This window comes from Marmota marmota, unplaced genomic scaffold (genome assembly GCF_001458135.2).
Source record: "Marmota marmota marmota unplaced genomic scaffold, marMar, whole genome shotgun sequence".
Classification (NCBI taxonomy): Eukaryota; Metazoa; Chordata; class Mammalia; order Rodentia; family Sciuridae; genus Marmota; species Marmota marmota.
This window is the reverse complement of record NW_026000001.1, coordinates 3,727,297-3,750,765: the sequence shown is the minus strand read 5'-3', so window position 1 is coordinate 3,750,765 and position 23,469 is coordinate 3,727,297. Positions and strand designations below refer to the sequence as shown.

General features: G+C 63.7%; 1 protein-coding gene across 1 annotated transcript in view; it reads left to right on the top strand.

Moving 5' to 3' along the window:
* Positions 1-23,469, top strand: part of LOC107157050 (SH3 and multiple ankyrin repeat domains protein 3-like) — a 106,631-nt gene that overhangs the window by 68,213 nt on the left and 14,949 nt on the right. Inside the window, exon 5 of the mRNA XM_048807614.1 lies at positions 23,233-23,467. Within this exon, the coding sequence (XP_048663571.1) occupies positions 23,233-23,467 (235 nt within the window). The remainder of the gene's footprint in view (positions 1-23,232; positions 23,468-23,469) is intronic.

Genomic DNA, 23,469 nt, shown 5'->3' with positions numbered 1-23,469 from the left:
ACCCCATCTCTCCAGTGTCCTCCACCCGCCAGGCATCCATCATTCTCCCTCCTACCCACCACCCATCATCCACCCTCTCTCCCTCCTCCCGCCCCTCTCCATCCATCCCCCTCCATCGCCCTCCACCCCCGGCTCCCTCCCACCCCGTGCCTCCATGCAGAGCAGCCCTGTGGCCCCGCCCTGGCCACCACGCTTGGGATTAAGAGAAGCAGGATGAGCGTGGCCAGCTGTCCAGCACTCGCAGACTTAGGGCGGTTGCTGCTGTCGTTTCATATGAAAGTGGCAGTGAGTCTTGATGACTCCATCCACATCACAGGCAGGGACCGGGGGACTGGGAGCGGCTGCCTGGGGTGCCCTCGGCAGCACGGCACTCTGACCGCACACAGGCTGGGTGCAGCCCTCACCCTCGATCTACCTGCCGGCACATCAGGGATGGGAGGGAAGCTGGCAGCTCAGGTCACAGTGTGCTGCGAGGTGAGTGGTCCTGCTCTGGTAGGGCCTGGAAGCTGGCCAGGACCGGGGGGTCGCCCTGCTGCAGAGTGGGCGTTCAGAGCTGGGGCCCCTGCAGTAGCCCTGTGCAGGCCCCGTGGGCCCTGTGGCCTCAGCCACTGAGAAGGTACATGGCCCACAGGGACAGCCGTGGCTGTGTCCTTTCATGACAGTTCTTGTTTGGCCTTCAGGGGAATTAGCAGGGCCCTGAGCCTGACCTTGACATGCTGCGGGGCCCTACACATCACGACGCGTCCCTCACCATGTGCTAAGGCTGCCCTGTCAGCTCCCACTGCTCTGTGGACTTAGGTCCCCTGGAGCTCCAGGCCACCCTGAGTAGCAAGAGCTGGGCCCTCATGCTGACCAGAGAACCGGGATGACAGGTCAGCCCAGGACCCCTGTCACCTGCCAGTGCTCTCCTGGGCACCAACCAGGAGCAGACTCCTGAGACGTGCAAGAGACCAGGCCTTGATCTGGAAATGAGGCCCCTTGAAAAGGCAGCCACTTGCCAAAACCCAGTGCTGTCACCGCCGTGTGGAGCTCGTGACCGTGGCCCTGCTGGGAGGGCAGGGCTGGCTGGAGGTGCCCGGCAAGCTGGGAAGGCCTGTCCTGGGAGCAGGCGTGTGGGACCGGTCATGGCGGATGCACGAGGTGTTGGCCTGTGCGTCACTGGTCCTGGGTGTCACTCTTCAGTCCTTAGAGCAGTTGTCTGGGGGCACTGCTCGTCACCCCACTGTCCCTCTGCCACTCTGGGTCCCACTGGGCTCTCAGGCCCAGGCCTTGGAGTGCCTCCAACATGGAATCTGCTCTGGAGAGCAGCCCCTGCCTGCCCTGCCCGCCGCCGGGGAAGCGTCAGCTGTGTCCACCTTCTCCCTGTGGCAAGGACGTCTGCTCACAGGCAGGCTGTGGGCAGAGCGTGGTCCCGCAGTGAGGGCTGTGGACAAGGTGGACAGAGCAAGGGCGGCCAGGGCTTCCAGCAGCCACTCTCCATGGTCCAGGTGATGACGGGGGCTGCAGGGAGCAGGTGGGTCCAGGACACTCGGGCACTGCTGGGCTCTCTGGGGAGGGCTCTGTGAGCCTCTTCAAACTCCAATCCAGCAGAGATCCGAGGCCTCCCTCGCAGCGCTGTTGAAGTCTTCAGTTAAATAGTGCGTGAAGCAAGGCTGAGTCACACCCCAGAGAAGCGAGCCCGACACACCAAGAGGGCAGTGCTCAAACACACAGCTGGCTTGTGTGTCCGTCTGTCTGTCCATCCATCAATCCACCACCCATCCGAGAACCCATCCACCTGTATACCCATCTATCTACCCATCCATTCGCCCATCCACCGTGTCCACCGTGTGTCCATCCATCTAACCTCCCATCCACCCATCCACACAACTACCCATCTACCCACTCATCCATCTATCCATCCATCCACCCATTCACTCATCCATCCACCCATCCATTTACTCATTCACCCACCCATCCATCCATCCATCTATCTGTCTGTCCATCTATCTAACCTCCCATTCATCTATCCACCAACCCATCCATCCACCCATCCATCCACCCACCCATCCATACATACATCCATTCACCCATTCATCCATCCACCTACCCATCCATCTATCCATCCATTCACCCATCTATCTGTCTGTCTGTCCATCTATCTAACCTCCCATTCATCTATTCACCAACCCATCCTTCCACCCACCTATCCTTTCATCCATCCACCCACCCATCCACCCATCCATTCACCTATCTACCTGTCGGTCCATCTGTCTAACCTCCCATCCCTCCGTTCACCCACCCATCCACCCACCTCCCCACCCACCTATCCACCTGCACACTCATCCACCTCTGCTTCCTCCTTTCCCCCTTCCCCAGCCCCTTCATTTCTGGACCGTCATCATGAGCTGTGCCCCTGAAGGCTGCTCTCCTGTCTCTAGGGGCTGCCCGTTTATCCTCATTTGCTGCCTCCTGTGATGTTGGGAGCTGGGATTTGAGCACAGGAATTCCCCCACCCATTTTCCTAGCACTGTACCCACACCTGGAGCAGGGCCGTGGTCAGCCCTGGGGTCCGCATTGGTTGAGGCTGGGCCAGCTGAGGGCTGCGGCTCCTCCCCTCGCCTCCTTCTGTCTGCACCGCTGACAGGTCTCACCCCTTGCAGCCAGCTCAGGCCTCCTCTGCAGTCTGTGAGGACTGCCTGGGCCCTGGGGCGTCAGGAGCAGCCTGCAGGATGAGGGTGCTCAGGGTTTCTGTCTGACCCTCCTGTCGGGGGGCAGCACCCTGGTCCTCCTGGCTGAGTGGGGAGGATTTTGACCCCGTGGGTCCTGTGTACCTGGTTCATCGTCACAGGGTGGCGAGGTCTGCAAGTTCCTAGGGAGGTGGACTCTGGATCCTGCCTGGGTTCAGGCCCAGGTGCCCCTCTGGGAGCCGTGTGACCTGGGGAATGGCACTTCCTCGTGCCACATGCCTGTGGCAACAGTCCAGCCTCCTGAGTTCTTGTGGGGACTGAGCTCATGGAAACACCCTTCCAGTGTCCCTGTGCTCAGCAGGTGTCACTCATTGTCCTTCTCCTGGTGTGTGGCTCTTGGTTGGTCCCAGCTTGAGGATGGGCAGGACCAGCTGCCTGGTGGTGGAGGGGGACGGTGTGGCCTGTCCAGGGCCCAGGTGGGATGGCACCTGGGACAGGTGGGGGAAGGTAGGCGGGTGCTTTGGTCTCAAGGTCTGATGTGAGACCCCGCAGGTGTCCTGGGGGCTGCGGCTCAGGGAGGTCAGGAGCAGGAGAGCCGTCTGGCGGCAGCAGGGAGCTGGGAGGACAGACTCAGGGACCATGCAGCCAGGGCTGCTCAGACTCGGCTCCGCCCGCTCCTACAGCTGACAGAGCCATCCCGTCCCCTGGGCTGGGTGCCCTGTGCTTCCTCTGCTCCTCTCTGCCACCAGCTTGGGCTGATGGAGCCCACCAGGAGCGTGGAGCCCGCTGTCCAAACAGCTGGCACCTCTGTGCCACCTGTGGGCATCTGGCCAAGTGGCTGTCCCTGCCCATTACCAAGGTCCTAAGAGTGCTCAGGTCTCCAGGACAGCTGGCCGGTCCGGGCCTCCGTCCTCGATAGACAGTGAGGAGAACACCTGGGCTGGGCTTCTGGGGGTCATGGTGGTGGACGGAAGGCTCAGTGGGGTGTCTCATCCCTGCGGCCTGGTGCCCAGGTCTGCTTGCTGAACGGGATGGCCTTCTGCTGCGTGGCCTCTGTCCGCTCTCCACGTGGGGCGCACAGCGGGCGTCACAGAGAAGCCATGTACATACATACGTATTAAACCACCCCGAGATCAGTGGCCAGCACTGAGCTGTCTCCTGTGCGGCTGAAGGTGTCCTCCAGAGTCATGTCCATGGAACCTCGGAAGATGGCCCCTCTTGGAAGTGCGGCCTCTCCTGCAGATTTAATTGGCTCAGTTAAAATGAGGTCCCTTGGTTAGGCGAGCCCTGAGTCCCATGGCTGGTGTCACTAGAGGGTTGGAGGCAGACCCACAGGCACGGGGGAGGGGCCGTGTGGGGAGCGGGTGAGACCGAGTGACCAGGACACTTGGACCTGGAGCTGGGAGGGGCAGAGGGGGCCTCAGAGCCCTGGAGGGGGCGGGCTGCAGGACAGCACGAGGGGCACCCTGCTGTCACCCCACTGTGTTCCCTGCAGCTGCAGGGACAGAGGTCAGGCCCACAGTGTCATGGTGCCTCCCCTGGACTGGGAGTCTGAGCAGGTCAGGAGCCATCCCCACATGGAGGCTCCAGGTGGACAGGTGCCGCTCGGATGAGGCATTTGTCCTTGTCACGCCCACTGGGAGGGCCCCACAGGGCCCCTTGGCCCCCGAGAACCAGGAGGCAGCTCCGGGCCCCGCCCAGGACTTTGCTTCCTTATTCTCTGTGTGACTTGGGCCTCGGCAGACAGCTTCGCTGGAGCCGCAGGGCCCTTCTGCCCCAGTGACCGGTGTCCTGGGGCTTGTGGGGGTATTCGGAACTCCGATATGGACACCCTCTCTGGCTGGCCTCCATCTTCCCAGAGGTCCTGCTCTGGCCGCTGGGTCCTGTGGGGGGCCCAGGGAGCCACTTGGCTGGGATTTTGGAGCCCACACCCCAGACAGGCTGCCTCTGGGCTCAGAGGGGTTTCCTCCTGGTCCTCTCCTGGATCCCCCTGGGCACTGCGAGGCCCTGGGGGACCCGCCAAGGCTGGTCTCACCCCGTACTCGAGCAGCTCAGCCATGCGCACCCCAGATGGCCCTCGAGGGCCTGAGGTCTCAGCTTCTACAGGGCAAGGCCAGGGGCTGCCCAGCACCTCCAGGTGGCCTGCTGGGTCAGGAGCCTTAGCTGCCCCTTGCTGGCCCTGGCATGGAGACTGGGGCCCAGGAGGCGACCCCGCCCCCCAGGTGGTCCTGGGTCTCCAGGGAGCCTGGGCTTGGTGAGCGCAGAGCTGGCCGCTGTCCCCCTTGGAGCAGACACCGAGCTCTCCCTGCCCTCTGGGGGCCGCCCGTTCTGGGGGCGTGTACCTCCACGAGGGCCCCCGAGGTGCCTCCGGCCAGGCCCCTGGCTGCTCTGTGTGCGTTGGGGGCGTCTGTGCGGGAGGGCTGGGCTTTCCCTCCCTGTCCCACATCCTGACCTTCCAGGGCTTCAGGAACAGCCGGGCAGCGGGGCCAGCGCTTTCCTCTGAATCGGAGCCTCTTCGGCCTCACAGACCCGCGGCAGGCTCCCTCAGGGCACCCCGCCCGAGGCCTGCGTCCCCTGTAGAGTGGCCTCAAGGTCTGGCTCTTAGAGGGACAGTGTGGAGGCGAGGAAGCCCTGGAGGTGGAGGTGGGGGTGGGGATGGCCGCACAGCAGGGTGAGTGTGCCCAGCCCCGGGACCATGTGTCAGACGTGGTGGGGACAGGAATGTCCTGTGCGCGTCACCAGCTGAGATCGTGTTTAAAGAAAACAGTGCAGGGAAGCCATCTTGCTGGGCACCACCTGGAGGACTGGCAGCCCGGTAGCCGTTGCTGGCCGGCACGGGGCTCCGTCAGCATGTTTCTTGTTTTGATCTTACTCTGAGGGTGCCAGGTGGGAAACCTCAGGGCAGGGGCCTCGGGAGCCTGCTGCCCAAGGCTGACCTGTGGGGGTGACCCTCAAGCCCTCATCCGCCTCCAGTTCCCACTTGGCAGGGGCCCGAGGCCCTTGCCAGATTTTGGCTCAGCAGAGGTGACCCAGGGCCCCTCCCAAGCCCAGGCCCCTGGTTCCTCTGCACCTACCAGGGCCGGGGCAGGTGGGGAGAAGGACCTCGGGGCCACATGGCCTTGTCCAGGCCCCAAGCAGCCACAGGCGCAGAGCAGGTCGCCGGGAGAGCAGGCTGGGGTCTGCGCCTGCCTCTCCCCTCCCCTTCGAGCCCCGGGTGGCACATCCATCCTGCACCTGGCCTTTCAGAGCCTGGGTCCTGCCCCTTCGCAGCAGTGACAGTGACCTCTGGCTGATGTGGCCTCCCCGCCACGCTGCTCCACTCCTCTTGAGAATCCTGCCCACGGCATCAGCCCAGCCAGGCCAGTCAGAGGCCTGAGCCTCTCACGGGGTTTCTCCCAGAGCCCTGGAGTTCACACCCCGCAGGACTCCCGACGGGATGGTATCAGGCTGCAGCCTCTGAGAGGTGCTAAACGTGAGCTCGTACCCAAAAGCTCATTCCGGAGGGTGGCATGTGTCATTGCTGGCTGCAGAGCCAGCCCCTGGGAGCCGGGCACCCCGCCTGTGTGCTCACGAGGCACAGGTGCCAGGCTGGATTCTGGGAGCTCCACCTCTGCTCTGCAAAACAGGCTGGGGTTGAATTCTAGTGGCAGTGTGGGCCACTTTATTTCCTCTTGGACCCTAAAGATGCATTTAGACCATTTAAGGTCCTGATAAGTCCTGCATTAATTAGTTAAGGCTGCGTATGGCCTGGCGTTTCCCATACATGACTACGGAGCACACTCTGCCTCCAGGGTCCCAGGGAACTCACTGTGGAAGTGGTGCTGCCTTGGGAACAGCAGGCTGGGCAGGAGTGCCCAGGGCAGCAGGCAGGCTGCCTATCTTGCTCCCTTGGGGTGCTCAGGGAGGGAGCTGGAGAGTCAGGTTGGAAAGATGCCCTTCTTGCAAATCCTCAAGTGCCTGGCGGCTCAGGGCAGATTCTTTCCGCCCATACTGTAAGGCACAGTTTGATAAAAAAGGAACTGGTCGCTGGTATTTAAAATCAGGAGACTTCACACAAAAATCCGGGGTTCTGGCTTTTTTCGGAAGCAGGAATGTTGCCGTAGCTGAGATGGTGCTGAGAGCTGTCTGTCCCCAGGGGACCCCTCTTCTGCTTGGTTGGCCTGGGCTCCTCTGGCAGTTGGGGTGCAGGTGGAACCCACTTCCTGACCGACCACATCTCCTCACAGGGCAGAGCCACCCTGCTGGCACCCCCAAGCCCGGGCAGCTCTTGTGCCTCTGGCCCCCCCAGTCTCTGGCAGCCAGTGAGGGAGGGGTCTTCTGTCCAGTCCCCATGGAGGACCGTCGCCTGTCCTGCCCCAACCCCTGGTCCGGACTTTCCTGGGCAGGTCCTCGGCTGGAGGCCAGACTTCGAGGGCTCTGTGGGCGGGCTGCCCCTGGCAGAGCCTTGCCGAGGCCCGTGGGCGCGTTGGCATGGTGGGTGCCACCTGTGAACGGGGCTGTGAGCTGAGCTAATCAGGCAGCGACTGGGCTGGCGACTCCCGGGGCGGACGAGGCGCCTGAGAGGGCTGCTGCCAAGAGCCGGGACACTGGGCTTCCGCGCCGTCCCTTCTCAGGCACATTAGTCAAGGCTGCAGTGGGCGGGGCACCGCCTCGGCCGGCGGGCAGCCAAGCACGCGCCCCCTATTTTTAACACTGACGGCAGATTCTGGATTGACGGCTTGGCTTCCTGGCATTTCTTACTTGCTTAAAAACACAGAGTGGAGGCCCGGCGGCTGCCAGCCTCCACCCGCCGACAGGCTGCACTGGGGAACCCTGGTTTGGAACCTCATGGAAGTCCCTTGACGGAGACCTTGTCATGCCAGAGCAAGTGGAGGGGACAACTCCTGGGGGCCCTGACTCACCACAACGGCCCAGCAGAGCCCCTGAGCACAGGCCTGGGCCTTGGTTTCCCCAGGGCCCATGAAGGGTCCCTGAAGGATGGCCTGAACCCTTGTCCCTAACACGAGGGATCTTGTCTGGGAGGGACACATGCCCAGCCCACCCAGGTCCTGTCCTCCTGGGAGCAGAGGGCACCCGGCCTCGAGAACACAGGTGACGTCACCAGCCCACGGAGGTGCCCGGGTCAGGGGCTGCGGTGGGGAGCCCACTCCCTGCACACAGCACCCTCTGGAGGATGGTCTGACCCAACCCCATGTCACAGATGGTGGGAGGGACGGTGAGGGGAGGGCACAGTGGAGCTCAGTTTTCCCAGGCGTGTGGCCTCGGGCTGCTGACCTCTCTGAGCTGAAGGTGCCTCCTGGGGACCTGCCTTGTCCGGTCCGTGTGGCATTGGGCACGTTGACATTGGCCATGCCAGTGCCTGTGGGGTCCTGGGTCCCAGGCCTAGGGCCTGTGGACAGGTGACCAGGGATCTGAGGGCCGTCCTGGTCATCATTAATTTGTAGAAGAGCCATCTGGTGACCAAGGGTTGGTGTTTCCCTGAGACCCCCCCAGCATGGCGGTGCCTCTGTTTTCTACCTAGGTGGGAAGACCTGCACAGCCTCGCACCTACTGGGGGCCCCCAGACCCCAGCTTGCTCTCCTGCCTGCTGCACGGCCTGGGACCCCCTGCCGTCTCTCAGTGCTCCCAGACCCCGCAGGCTGCCGTGGCCACAGGTTCCTCTGGGGGCACTAGACCAGCGAGGCGGCTCTGGGGTGCCCCGTGCTGCCCCCCCGTGCTGGCCCCTCCTGTCTATTTTCAGAGTGCGCAGGCTCTGGGCTCCGCCTGCCTCCTGGCTCTGCAGGGAGGGGAGATGTTGGCTCATTCACTGAGGCCTCTCTTTGATTCTTCATTTCACGGACGTCTCTCTTTCCAATCCCATAAATCCTGGGTTTTATTGGGATCCAGTTTCCGCTGCTTCTCCCCAGTCCTGCGTCAGGCCCCTGGTCTTCCCAGTCCCTGTTCTCCTAAGGACCCGCCCCGCTGCCCCCAGGACACAGCCCTGTCCAGGGTGCTGGCCTCGGCGGGGAGCTCAGCCCCTTGCAATCGGGAAGCTGAGCCGGAGGAATGTGTGCCCTGGGAAGGAGCCAGTGTTATCCACTGCTTCTCTGCACTTTGCAGGAAGGACTTCTGCCTCTGAGCGTCCTTCCTAGTGGCCCCACCTCAGCCCTGCAGCCGCGAGCCCTCTTATTAGGCCTGGCAGGCTTGCTTCTCCGAGTTTATTGCCCCCTGGGTGACGCGCATTTTTCTTTATTTCTCATTTAGAAAAGAATTTCATTTTCTGTTTTAAGAGGAAATGTGCTTCGATGGCGTCGTCCTTTCCCTCCCCGGGGGAAGCCGTCCGCCAAGGTGCCCAAGCTGTGGAGCTGCTGGGCCCCGGACCTGGCAGTCCCCTCCTGGGAACAGAACAGATTGGACAGGGACGGCAGCCCTTTTGCCAGGGCAGAGCGCTCCTCGGCTGGGCGCTAAGGACACGGTCCTGAGGACGGGGGAGGGGGTGCGTGCTGCCCCAGGGGACACAGACTGTGGCAGCAGGGCTATTCATGGTGGCACCAGAGGCTGCCCCTTTCCAAACCCGTCTCTGAGTCCTGCCCTGTGGTGAGCCTGCACCAGGCCAGAACATGTGGTCAGTACGTTAAACCTCCTGTCGTCCAGGAGCTGGGGGCCGAGCTCGGGAGGAATTCTCGTCCTCCCCCTGCCCAAGGGGACAAAAGTGGGGCGGTGGCAGCAGCAGCCCCAGCCTCCTGGAGGAGCCAGTGCTCTGGTGGCCCAGATGGGAAAGTGGGGCACGGCGAGCACTGGTCTCTCTAGTGGAGTGTTAAGGAGGTGCCCATGGGCAGGGCGCCCTGAGTCGGGAGCAAGGTGCCCGAGAGGCAGGGGCAGGGCTCCCCACCCAGGGCCCGGGAGCACCACTCACCAGGAGGGGTTTGCAGCCCTCAGGCCCCGCTCTGAGGTCACCTCTTCAAGGCCCTTTTGCCAAACGCGGTCACCTTAGACTCAGGGCTCCGAGAGCATGGATTTAGGAGGCTCCCTGATGCAGTCCACAGCACCTGTCCATTAGCCCTCTGCAAAGGCCGCCCAGGCTCGCCCGTCCCCCCTCCGCAGGCCTCTCCACCCCCCCAAGGGGCTGTCGCCGGCCTCACTGATTCCTGGACACACACCCTGGACATCTGCCACGCTGAGCCCACCCAGCTCTGCTCGGACACTCAGCCTTGCACGCTTGGCCTCCGGCCGGCTCCTTCAGCCCCATCCAGCCACCCGGGGCGGGTACGGGCAGCCCCGCACAGAGGTGTGAGATTGCCCTTAGGATCCGTGGCACCGGGTCAGGCCACCTGGCCAGTGAGCCCATGAGGCCGAGGGACACGCTGGGTGCTTTGTTCTCAAAGGTCTCTGGGCAAGCAGGGCTGCTGCTGGGGCCACTAGGAGCTGCCCCCGTGTCCCCTTCAGCCTCCTTCAGGGAGAAGTGACCTCTGACCCTGGTGGTGACCTCTCCTCTGACAGCAGGGCTTGCTCCCCACCCCTTGCCAATGAGTCAGGGCCCACATCGGGGTCCTGCCCTGATTCGGGGCACTCTGCTCTCCCCGAGACCTCTGCTGTTCAGACAAGTGGTCAGGCCAGGATGCCCTCCGAGCCCCCGGCCCCTAGCCACTTGCCTTTCCTGCGACAGCGACTTGCGGTGGGCTCAGCTCAGGCGCCCACCCTCCCGTCCTCTGGCTGAGAGGACCCTGAGGAGAGGCCTGGGGAGCAACCCACAGGGGCGTGACTTTCCTCAGTCTGGGGTCCTTCGATGTGGGACCCGCTGGCTGCCCTCCTACTCCCACGGTCTCCCAGTGGCACTTCCTGCAGCTTTGGGACAGGCCCTGGCTCCTTCCTGGTCACCAGGCTAGCCACCTGGAGTCAGCGTCTGGGAAACAAAGGCTCATGAGTCAGCCCTGGGGACCCAGCCTGCCCTGGGGACCCAGCCTGCCCTGGGTGATGGTGTTCTGTGGCTGAAGGCAGGTGCTGGCTAGCATAGGGCCGCCCACCTGCCCCAGCCTGTGTCTCTCCTGCACTTGAGTGGAGGGGCCCCTGGAGGGGACAGGCCCAGAGGGTGGTACCCAAGCCCATTGCCCTGTGATAGACAGGCCCAGAGAGGTTACGGGGCCTGTCCAAGCCGCACAGCTGATAGGTCAGGCTCCTGCAATGTCCCTGCCGACTGTAGCCTTGGGCCTCCAGGCCTGTACTTAGACCATCTCGGGGTCACTGCAGTGCTGTGAAAAGTCTGTGGTCACTGGTGGCAGAGGCTCCCCTCCTGAATGTCCTTCCAGGCCAGGGGAGGCACACTGGCCTCCACCCGACAGAGGAGGAGTGAGTGGGATTTCAGACACTTTCGCGGCTCCTGGACTTTGTGCCTGTGCTGACAACGCTTCGCGACTTGCCGGGCTGGCACCGTCTTGTCCCTGGGTGGCTTGGACAGCAGGGGGATGCGGGGGCCCAGCATGGGACCCTGGGGGGGACAAATGAGGACTGTCCTTCTCCTGTGGAGCCCAGGGTCAGGGGAGAGAGACGCCAGGGACGGGACTGTCCCAGGAGCACAGGAAACCTCTCCTGGGGGGGGGGAGTGGCCACCTGTCCAGGTGGGAAGGGCAGCTGGGATGGGTGGGCACGGGGGGGCTGCCCAGGGCTGTGACTGGCTGAGCTGGGGAGTAGACAGGTGCGCTGAGGTCAGGGAATGTGTGAGGGTTGTCCAGAGGACGTGTCATCACACTGCTGGACACAGCGAAGGTGGGGGGACAGGCAGGGGGGACAGGCAGGAGGAACAGGAACGGGCAGACCCCCCGGCCCTGTGGTCTGGAGACCAGAGCCTGAGTCTGCGGAAGCCAACTGGCCAACTGAGGTGGCGGGTAGGGGTCAGCACCCTGGAGGCCCTTGAGGCTGCCCAGAGAGGCCCCAGTTCCAGGGCCCTCAGCTGCGCCCGGGTCGGTGATGGGGCCCAAAGACAGAGCCCGCTGGCCAATCCCAGCCCACTGTGGCCTGGCTGTGCGACCTCCGGAAGATACTGAACTGCTCTGAGCCCCAGGACCTCGGGGCGCCGTGAAGGAGGAGGGACCTGGGGTGTGGCTGGAGCTGCCCTGGCCGGCTGTCGGGGTGGCACCTGCTGCCCCGGTTGTCACTGTGGTGCGGTCTCATTTCCACACCCGGCCTTCTGTCCCTCCCTGAAGGAGAGAGCATTGCCCCCAGGAGGTGAGGCAGGTCCCGTTGCCTGGCGCCTGACCTGAGCCCTCAAGTGCCCANGCCCCACCTGGCCCTCGCGTTCCCCTGCGCCCCGCTGCGCCCCGCTGCAGCCACCAGCCCCGGGCTCCGCAGCGGCGTTCAGCCTCTGGGCCTGCAGCCCAGGCCTTCCCCGCTGTCCTGCTGTGTCCCACTCTACAGACCGAGAGCCTGACCCTCCCCGGGCCCCAGGTGGACAAGAGGCCATGCCACAGAAGGGCCAGCTCTCCACGTGTGGCCCAGGGACACAGGTGTTCTGCTGCATGCTTGGCATAGCAAAGGCCATCTGACTCTCAGGGCACCTTGCTGGGCCTTGTGCAGGGTTCGGGGGACTGGCCAGCGGCTCAGACCGTGGCTGGAGAGGGAGGACCCGCCGTGCTGCCCAGGAGGGGTCTCAGCCGCTCCTCTGACCTTAAAGCCACCTCTCCTGGGCTGCTGACCTGGGGACCCTCCAAGGCCTCAGGAGGCCCCTGACCCACCATTCAGAGTCACGCCATGGGCCAGAGACTGACCCAGGCTCCTTCTAGCCCCAAACTCAGACTGGCCGTTTCATAATGTTCTAGAGAAACGTGCCGTTGGGGTCGGCTATGGAGGGAGGGCGGCGGCACCGCCACGGGCTGCAGTGGCCCGCGATCCTGCAGGGCCCGTCACACTGGTGGTGACTGCTGTGTCCCCTGAAGGCAGCTGTCTTGGTGACGGGAGATCTGCAGGGACCTGGGGACGGCAGCCACCTCGGGAAGGGACTTCTGGCAGAAACCATGGATCTCGGCTGAGAGTTGGGTGGGGAAGCAGAGTGGGCAGAGCCAGGGTGAAGCCTGACCCCGTGCTCTGACCAAGTGGTCGTCTGTGTCAAAGCTGCCCCCGGGGGCCTCAGAGTTGGGTCTGAGTCCCACCCAGGAAAAGAGAGGGGCCTGCAGGGAGGGGGCACCGGCTCAGCCCTCGGCCCTGGGGTGTGGTCGAGGCTGCGCGCGGGCAGAAGTGTCTGTCCAGGACACTCCAGGAGGAGCTGGCTCTGGCCTTGGGGGCTGGAAGCAGACCCTTGAGCAGAGACAGCCAGGTGGGCACAGTGGGCACAGGTGGCCGTTCCCAGTGTGAAGCAGCAGCTGTGTCCCGGGAGCCACAGCCCTGGTCCCAGAGGGTCTCGGCCACCGGGCTGCAGGGGAGACCAATCCATAGCACGCACCATCCGTGAGGCTGCCAAGGTCACCTTGAAGACCAGGGGGCCTCAGGGCAAGCAGAAGGTCCCAAGCCAGGTCCCACTCCGTACCAAGCTGAGGGCCTGTCCCAGGGACCTGCAAGCTGCTCTCTGAGCCGCTAGGCCCTCTCCTGGACCCAAGGAGAGCCAGACTGTCCCTCGGCTGTTCTCAGGACCAGCCCCCTGCTGCTGTCCTGGAACAGACATCAGGCCCGTTGTCACTCTGGTCCCCGTCCCCACACTGGGGCTCAGCAGCTCCTGTGCGTCTTCCCAACAAGACGTTGACAATCACCAAGGCAAAAGGCCAGGCCGTCCACCAAGGGCACACCGTGCCCAAGTACTGCACCCAGGAAGTACTTAATCCCCAGCACCATCGTCTCACTCACTTTGTGAAATGTGGCCCAAAGACGTAAGGCAGGGCACCCCATGAAATCCAGTCCAGGCGCTGCTGACCGCCATGTGCCCCGTTGCCCTTAGCGCCTCCCAGGGGACTGGCCCTGCCCGGGCTCCCACACAGCTGGGCGGGTCTTCCCCCGGAGCACACCCACACCCCTGCAGGGGTACTGCCCGCTGGGCCCCATGTCCAGGCCCTGGGTCTGCTTCTTGGCTAAGTGACCAGGTCACTGGGGCCTGTTTCCCCTGTGGGAGGTCCAATGTCCTCAGTCACCCCAGTCTCAGAAGAGGTGCCTGGTGCTGCCCAAGGCCATGGCCACACCTGCCCCTCCCCTTCTCAGATGCACCTGGGGACCCCCATCTCTCTGGGGTCAGCCCCACTCCAGCTCTGAGGCCCTGCCCTGGCCACAGTCTTGCACCTAAGACCAAGGGGGTTTGCACAGTGCGCTCCTCAGTGCCGCGCCCCGCTACTCCCTGGGGTGCTCCAGGGGCCTGGCGGCTCCGGCGGGCGGCACTTTACACATGCCGCAGACACCTCCACCCTGTGCAATGAGAACCCCGCATTATTGCTGAGGCGCCTTTCTATATCTGGCTTATTTATAAAAGTATGATTCATTTAGCAATTATTGTGAGACGAGAAGCTGCCGACTAATAGTTAAGTCGCAGTCTTACGAGGAGAGGAAGCCGGGCCCGCGGGCTGTGGGGGCTGGGCTGGGGCTGCTCCCCACCTGCCCTGCACCTGCGGGCTGTGGGGGCTGGGCTGGGTGGGGCTGCTCCCCACCTGGGCTGGTGGGCACTGAGACCTCTGGAGTTGGTTCCTGCCCCTGGGATCCCCTGAGCCTCCCGTCTGGCCAGAGGCTGCCCAGGTCAAATGCGGCCTTTCCTGAGCTCAGGTCAGAAGCTGGCTTGGCTCCGGCTCCTCCTCAGCAAGGAACCCCTCTGCTCGTTGGGGTGTCAGGTGTCACAGTGAACCAGGGGGAGCCTGGAGCCAGGCTGGGGGCCCTGTGCCTGGAAGGTCACGGTGTCACCCTGGATGGCACAGCCCAGGGGGCCACGCCCACCAGCCCCTCCTTGCCACCTGCAGAGGCCCTGAGAGGGGCCCTGGTGTCCCCCCCCGGAAGGCAGCCCGGCTGGAGTGGGGAATCTGCAGTCACAGCGAGGACAGAGGACGCTGGCCTGAGGACTGGTGACCTGCCTGGGCAGGGAGGCCTCGCCAGGTCTAGGGGCTGGAGGGCAGCTTGGCTGTGTCTTGGCACCAGCCCCACTCAGTGTGGCCCTGGGCGAGCAGGGACAGAGAGGGTGGCCTCTCACTTCAGAAGGCCTGAGTACAACTGGAGACCAACGGTCTCTGTGCCTGCAGGAGCGGCGTGGGACCCTGGGGACGGGGGTGGAGGGGTGGGGGGCGCCACTCTGTCCTCACAGTCTCATCCATTCACTCCCAGAGCAGGGAGCCCCCGCCCGAGTGGGTAGAGAGGAGAAGGGGACAGGGCACCTGCCCCTGCAGACTTGGCTTCCCTGACACCAGAAAGTGCCCTGGGGGCTGGCCTGGGGGGATCTCTCCAATGCCACAATGAGTCCCCTAGGAGGTGACACCGGAAAAAGATAGCAGACCCCTTCTGACAGACCCCTATCTTGTCCAGCACAGGGTGGGTAGGGTGGGGGCAGCCTGGACAGCTAGCTGCCCGCAGACTTTGGAAATTAAGTGCCTGACCTCCCCAGCACCTTGACGTCCCCCTTCATAGGTGAGGAACAGGCACAGAGAGAGCGTGTGACTTTCCCAGGTCACAGAGCTGGGACTGCCTGTGGGCGGTCCTCTCCCAGGCCCTGAGCACACCGACCTCTTCCCTGAGGCCACCCCACTCTACAGGTGGGGACTCGGGGGCTGGGATTGCCTGGGCAGCTGGACTAGGGCTCAGAGGACACAGGACACGATCTGACACAGGACATGGGCCTGAACCCGCTCAGGGGTGTCCCCGGCCACCGTGAAGCCCAGCAGAGGGATGGGCACTGGCTCTCTTAGGCGGGGCGTCTTTGCCCCTCCCTGGCACAGCAGAGCCCCACGGCCTGTCTGCAGCACCTGGGCCGCCTCCTGACGGGCCTGCAGAGTGCCGGAATGTTCCATGTGCAAAGAGCCGTTTTTGTGCGAGAAGTGAGGTTATTTTCAGCCTGTTGTCAGGCAGTTGTCAAAGACGTGCGACTGAAGGGCTCGCTGAGCCTGAGGGGCCTGCAATGGGGATGGGCGGCCGGGGACGGCCACAGAGGGCCACAGGGGCTGCCGGAGATACACACCCAGGGGCTGGCACCGTGCTGGGCGGGGGAGCCCCGGAGGCTGAGGGGCCAGGCTGGGAAGCGGGGGCCTCGGGGCTCACGAGGGGTCACCGGCTCCCTCTGGACACTCCCAGCCACAGGGCCTCCGTCTCCTCCTTCCTTCTGCTCTCTCCTGTGTCTGTGGACGTGGGGCATCCCTGACCCAGAGGTGCTCAGCTGCCCACAGGGGTGGCCGGCGGCAGGACGGGTTCCCAGGGAGCCTCTAGACCCTCTCTGCTGCCCGCCGCCGGCCCTCCCCACCTGTCCGCCAGGACAAGTCCACGAGAAATGCAGCCCCGCGCCCTCTGCACGGTCACTGCAGGTGCCTGTGAAGGACTGCGTGGGGACAAGGGGAAGAGCACAGCGTCCTGGCACATGGGCGGGGAGCAGGGAGAGCCGGCTCCTCCAGACCCCGGGCTCAGCAGTGACCCCACAGAGCCCTGCGGCTGGCCTCAGGGAACTCCAGACAGGTCCTGGACCCCCCCTGGGGCGAGGTACTGGGAGAGGGCTCTGGAGGTGGGAGTCCCGGGGAGGGGCTGTCCAGTGTCACCCTGACTCTGAACCCCAGCGTGGCTGTCCCCGGGGAGACGGTTAGGGAGCCCTGGGGTCCTGCCCCAGCCTCTGCTCACTGCCCGGCTTCCACGGCAGCCCGGCTCGACCCTGGGATCTGGAGGGCGCGGGGCCCAGTGGACAAGCTCGTGCTGGGGACAGGGCAGGCTGCTCCCCTCCCGCAGCAGCTGAGGCCTGACCAGCGCTCACGTGCTTACTCACACAGAGCCCACCCCCCTGACCCCCCGGCCACACAGGCAGGCCGGCAGGTGCCCTGGCAGGCCCAGTAGCCTTGTGTGTTGGGTGGACTCTGCCTTCTGTACCTGGTTGGCCACCAAGTTAGTTGAGGACAGGGGGCCAGCGGTGGGCCATGGCCTGTGGTCTGGAGCCAAGGGGCAGGGCACTCATGCATGGGCCCAGAGCCACGTCACCTCCGAGCAGGGAGGCTGTGCCTGCTCGACATCCAGGGCCATGTGCGTGGGCGGTAAGTCCCCGTCGCTAGGGAGGCCAGGTGGCCAGGAGGGTGGCACAGATGGACGACTCACCCAGCAGGGCTTCTTGGGGCTCACACGGGACCCCAGAGCAGGCTGCAAGTGCGTCTGATGGGGTCCCAGCTCCAAGCTCCACGAGTGACTCGCTCGGCTTCCTGAAGGTGTGGGTGGGACGTGACCTCCGCCTCTGGACAGAGCTGCAGGTGCTCAGAGGAGGGATCTCTGGCATGGGGCTCTCAGGGGTCTGTTGTCGTTTGTCCAGAGCCTGCTTGTGTCCCCTGCCCAGCACCATGACACCTGAGGAGGAGACAGGCCTGGGTGCCCCTGGGCCTTCCTAGTACATGGTCCCCAACCCGAGGGGCACAGGAGAGTGAGGGGTCTGGGGAGGCAGAGGGCACGGGATAGAGCGGGGCCTCCCTCCCTGCTGCCCAGCCACTGGTGGACCCACCCGGCTCTGCTGGGGACGCTCCTCTTCCCGCTGGGCAGCCTAGGTCCCAGCTCTCGCCCACCATGGGAAATGCCCCAGAGGAGCGGCCACTCCACGCAGGTGCTGGGCACTGAGACTCTGGGGGCCACGTGTGGGGCTGCGCCATGCTGCTGAGTTCTGGTTCTGCCCCAGTGGGCCTGATCTCGGTCCTGCGGGTGTCTTCCTCCCCAGCACGTTGCCTGCCTTCTCCACAAGGTGAAGGAGGCCCCGGGGAGTCTGCATCGGCCTGACCTCCACCCAAGGTCAGAGCAGCTGGCAGGGCTGCGAAGCGGGCAGGACCCCGCCAGCCTGTGGCACGAGGGCTGGCCTCTGGCTCTGCCAGCCTGGGAGAGTGCACGCTCTCTGCGCCACGCTGGTGGCACAGACGGCAGTGCCAGAGCAGTGACGGCAGGGAACTTGGCTTGGGATGGACCGAGCACGGGCAGATGGAGGGCATCGGGCATCTCTGGATATCCCAGAGAGTCTCCTCGGCCCACGTGGCTGGCACCTGAGTGGCTGGACCCCCACCTCCGCAGAGGAGTCCCTCGGTACAGAGGAGTCCCTCTGTGACATGGCCACCCTGGAGCCCTGGCCAGCGTACCCTACCCCAGAGACAGCCATCAGCTCCTCCCAGGTGGGACAGAGCAGCTGTGTCACTGTGGGTGACCCCATGCGTCTGACTGAGGTTCTGGGAGCTGGTGGCCTCGTCCCAAGGCCCAAAGAGGTGCATGAGGTGTGCGGGCCTGTGGGTGGCGTCCCGTCTGGAAGGTGGCTTCCTCCCGCGCGTCTCGGAGCCTGTTTCGCCTGGGTTCTGAGACGCGGGGCGGTCTGACATGAGCCGTGTCTGAATGTTCAGCTGCCTGGAGGCACACACCCAGCAGACCTGGCACCGTCTCTGCCCCCGGAACCCAGGGTCTGTGTGGCACAGCCTCAGCCTCCTGCTGCAGGCTGCCTGCCTTCCCTCCTTCACAGCGTTTGTGTGGAAGTGCGTCGGCCATATGGAATTCAACTCCCGCCTTCCAATTGGTCTTCTCCCATTTCTTCTCTCTCTCTCTCTCTCTCTCTTCTTTTTTTAAGATTCGGAAGCAGTTCTCTTAGCAACCACAGAACGCACCCTTAATCACAGCCCGGGCAGCAGATGTGCCGGTGCCAGAGCCCTGCCCCCGGGACGTTCCACTGAGCCTCCTGGGGCCCTGCTCCTGGTGTAGGGGAAACTCGTGTCCCACCTGCGCGGAGGGCTGCAGAGCGCAGCCCTGTCTTTGGGTTGCTGGGGCAGAACTTCCTTAGGTGGCATTTGGGGATCCTGGCTGCTTTGTCAGGACCTCTGTTGGCATGCAAATGTAGAGACTCCGGAGGGGGCTGTGAAAAGCTGCTGTCCTCGCTGCCTGGGGGGATCCACCCCGGTGCTCTGCAATCTCATTGTTTTATCATCCCTCTTGAAAAAAAAAAAAAAAAAAGCAGGAGGGGGCGGACTCTTGCTTCTTCCAGGGTCATTACCACAACGTGAGCTCAGTGAGCTCTCGTGAGCTCGCGTCTGATTCTCTCAAAGGGAAATATAGGTCGCGTTCAGAATCCCAGATGCCGGCATGCCTGCCGGGCGCTCCTGGGTCTGCTGGGCGCCCTCGCTGGCGCCTGGATGTTTGCTTCCCTGACTTTCTTACCACATCTGCGAGCTGGCAAACAGACTTGGCTTTTTCTTTTAAATTTTGTTTTTTTTTAAAAAAAAAAAATAGAAAAGCACAGTGCATTATATTTAGCCGCAGGCGCACGGAGCACCAGCCCGGGTTTCCTTGGATAACTGGGGCTGGAGCTCACAGATACCTCCCAGCGTCTCCTGGCCGCCAGCTCGCCCGCCCGCCCGCCCGCCGTTAACCCTGTGCGGTGCCGCTCCTCAGCGCCCAGCTCAGCTCACATGACGAACGCCGCCAGAGGTAGCCGGCTCTGAGAGCAGCCCCATCAACGACAGTTGGTTCCCAGCTGACAGACAGAATATGGGGTGGGCTTTGTCACCAGCACGCTGGGTCTGGCATGCCCAGCGATGCTCGGGAGCGCACAGTGCCCAGACGCCCGCCGCCACTCCCAGGGTCCCAGCCGCTCCAGCACGGAGGGGCCGGGCTGCGCGCCTAGCCTTCCTCCCCTCCGAGAAGGTTATATAATGAGCGGACCACTGCCAAAGTCGGAGGGAAAATGAAGTCTTTGTTAAATGCCTTCACAAAGAAGGAAGGTAAGGAGGGGGCTGCCGGGAGCGTCGGGCCAGGGACCAGCAGCCTTCGGGTCCGGGGACGGGGACTTCCAGTTCCTCCCAGGACCACGGTGCTTAGTCGAGTCGGGCAAGGGCATCTTTGTGGTTTGCGATACCGTTCGGCTCTGGTTGGTCTGGGAGATGGACAAGGTTGAAGGTGCCCTTTTATTCGACTGGTTTCTAAGCCACCGGCCTTTGCAGAACCACGTTCCGGAATGTCCACCCATGGTGACTGTGCTGGAGGGGGCTCGTTAAGAACTAAGTCCTAGGAAAATCAGGGAAGTTGTGAGTCTAGGCTGCCCGTTACCTGAGGGCTGCTGAGCACCTGCCGAGGGAGGTCAGGGCACATGGCCGCTGCCCCAGATGGGCAGGTGCTTCAAAGCCACTCCCCAGCTCCCCTTGGCCGCCCCGGCTGGCAATTTCATGGAGTGGATGGAGAAGCCTCGTGGCGGACTTTAAAAGTGCATACGGTCTTTGTCATTCCTTGTGGGGCTTTTTTATTGTGGGGGGAAAATGTATAAATAAATGCATGTAAGACGGCTAAGAAAATATCCACCCACCCAGAGTTTGCAGATTGCCTGAAAGAAGAAACAGTTGGGTGGAATATTAATCATTTTCAGACAGGAAAAGAGTTATTTTTAACCCTTTTCACAAAAAAACCATCATTTCCATGGATAGTACCAGTCAGTTTTGTCAGACAGGGAGCTCTCGTCCTTAGGAAATCAGAAGGTTTCTGCAGAGGTTACTTTAAAGGAATGAGGGAGGTCCTCCCCAGCCCCGGCTCCTCCTATAACCAGCACTGGGGAAATCTCGGTGCTCGGGAAGCTAATTTAGTGGGAATCTTGGTAATTAAGCAAGGTGATTTTCATTAAAACGCTCGCCCTAATGTCACCTAGGTGATTCCGTTTGAGTAACTTGCCTGGTCTTGGGGGAAGATGTATAGGAAAATGTCCCGGCCGTTCCAATCCGCAACCCCCCCTCCTCCCCCCGGGCCGGCTCCCCCTGCAGACCCATTCCTGGGAATCTAGTCGAAAGCAGCCTTTGCTTATGTTCATCAAAATTCACCTGCTGGGACTTGAACCGTGGGCTCCATGGAGAATGGGAGGATCTCAGCCCGGGGGCGATGGTGGCAGGTGACTTCTGCCTCTGTCCCGTCTCCCCTGGACTCTTCCTTCCTGAGGAGTTGATCTGGGCCCCTGCCGGCCTCCCCCGGATCCATGGCTTTTGCAGGAGCGGTGCTCAGACCTTACCCGTCCTGGGTCACAGGGGGTTACGGACGGCGTTGCCGGGCACGGCTGCGAGCTCTCCTGCTCCCGAGGCCAGGCAGGGTCCTCTACGTGGCGAGCGCCCAGGGTCCGCCCAGAAGCCCGGACCCCGCTGTGTCTGCTTGAGCTTGTGGTCTTGCAGCCAACAGGGTCGCGTGGCCCTCATCCCAGGGGTGACAGGTGGCCCTGTCTGAGGCTGCAGGACCTTCGCCCCCCGCATGGTCCTTCACCCCACCCCGGGTCTGGCATCTGAGGTCCCTAAAGCTCCAGCGCCACTCCTCCTGCAGCACCTCGACCGTGGACTCTGGTGTCTCAGCCTCTGCCTGCTCAGGGCCAGAAGGCCAGTGTGGTTTCCCTCCGTCCTGAGAAGCACCCCCTGGGTGGCCTGGCCCAGCTGTGGCCCTTCTCCTAGAGGCTGCTGCAGGACCCAGGCCCAGCCGCCCAGAGCAGCCAGCCTGTCCCTCCTGCGTCTCCAGCCGGCCTGGCTGACCGTTGTGGGCTCCTTCACTGGGAAAAGTAGGGGTGGGCCTGAGGTCCCCGGGGGCCTGCTGCCCTGACGTCTTCCTCCCACAGAGGGCTTCCCCCACGGGCAGGGGCCCGAGGCACCAGGCTGCCTGCGTGGGAGACCCTGACCCTGACTGGCCCCCACCCTCCCACTGTACTGAACCAGGACACCAAGTCCAGCCTGTGACCCCAGGGAGCTTGCTGCCATTCTGTGCAGTGTGCCGGTTTGTCCCAATTCTGTTTCCCAGGCACTTCCCAGCGTCCTGGGAGGCAGGAGGGTGCACTGGGCCACACCTCTCTCACCTGTCCCAGGAGCGACCTGCCAGCCCACCTCTGTGCCCGGGGGGCTCCACCAGGGCCAGGAACCCTACCAGGGCCACCTCTGTCCCCCATGAACTCTACCAGGGCCACCTCTGTCTCCTGTGGGGTCTGAGAGGGCTCCTCTGTCTCCCTTGACCTCTTCCAGGGCCACTTCTGTCCACTGTGACTCTGCCAGTCCCACCTCTGTCCCTCTGAGCTCTGCCAGGGCCACCTCTGTTCCCTTGAACTCTGTCAAGGCCACCTCTGTCCCCTGTGACCCCTGCGAGGGACTGTCCACTGGCCCTGCAATAGGCACAACCACCCTCGGTTCCTCTAATGGGCCTCATGGTGTTCTCTGGCCTTGAGCACCAGGGGCAGATGTCCAGCCTGTCCTTGGCCATCCATGGTACACGTCTCCTTTAGGACATGAAGGTCCCGTCCCTGGGTGGGCTCCCTGGAGGACTGTGTGGCCTCTTGCTTCACCGCTCTGGGTCGGCCCAACAGCAGTGCTGGCCTTTGGCAGTGCAGACCCCATGGGAGTACAGAGCCTGCCGTGGACATTGACCAGCTGGGGTGACACCCAGCATCCTTGGCCTCTCAGGGGCTGGTGGCATATCTGTCCCCTGTAGCCTGGAGGGCCATTGTGGAAGGGCCAGCCCTCTGAGCACCAGGGCTGCTGCAGGGTGGACACAGCCCTTGGGCTCCCCAGGACAGCCGTCCCCTCCATGTCCCTGGGCACACTGGGCTCAGGCGGGTGAGGGCCTGGCCTCTTGCAGACGTCCCAGAACCAGGCGAGGTGAGCCCCTGCTCTCGGCGCACAGGGCCCCAGCTTGGTGGCTGAGGAAGGGCCCCTGTCGGGGCTGAAGGGTTGGACTAGAGCCTGGTTCGCTTGCCAGCGTCCCTGTGGCGAGGCCCTCGGGCCTGGGCCGAGTATAAAGAGCAGATGGTCTTTGTCTCGGGTCCTGGGGACTGGAGTCCGGGATCCAGGTGTCCCGGGCTGGCTTCTCTCCGCGGCTGGCAGACGGCGGTTCCTTCCTGTGTCCTCGCATGGCGTCCTCTGTGTGTCCGTGTCCTGGTCTCCTCTTACAAGAACACCACCCTGTGGGACGAGGGCCCGTGCTGGTGACCCATTTTAACGTCACTGCTTGGATGAGGGCCTCTCTCTAAAGCCGTCCCCTTCTGAGGCCCAGGGTTCGACCCCAGCCTGTGGACTTCGGGGGCAGGGATTCTTCCCACACAGAGGCCCACCTCGAGTCCTCAGGAGGGGACACAGCAGTGCTCAGGGTCCTAGCTGCCTGTGGGACGGGGCTCTGTCCCCACGTGTGTCTGAGCCAGCTGCCTCTTCCCAGGCTGTGGAAGGGGTGGGCGCTGGCGATGGAAGCTGGGACCCCGGTCCCTTCCATCTGGGCCTCGGCTGGAGCCTCGGGGCAGGGGAGGCCCCCTCTGCCGTCTCCACCCCTGCCTCCATGTCGGGGGTGAGTCCTGGCCTCTGGGAGCCCAGCTGGAGCCCGCAGAGAGCTCGGCCCGCCCTCGGGTCGCATGGGGGCTTGGATGCATGAGCCTGGCCTCCGGGGGCACCCCCTGGACGCACTCACCCACCTCTTTTCACTCTCTCCCGCCCAGTGCCCTTCCGAGAGGCCCCGGCCTACTCCAACCGCAGGCGGCGGCTCCCCAACACGCTGGCCGCCCCCCGGGTCCTGCTGCGCTCCAACAGCGACAACAACCTCCATGCCAGCGCACCCGACTGGGCCGTGTGCCCCACGGCCACCGCCCACCGCAGCCTCTCACCCCAGCTGCTGCAGCAGATGCCCAGCAAGCCGGACGGCGTGGCGAAGAGCGTGGCCAGCTACGCCCCCGGGC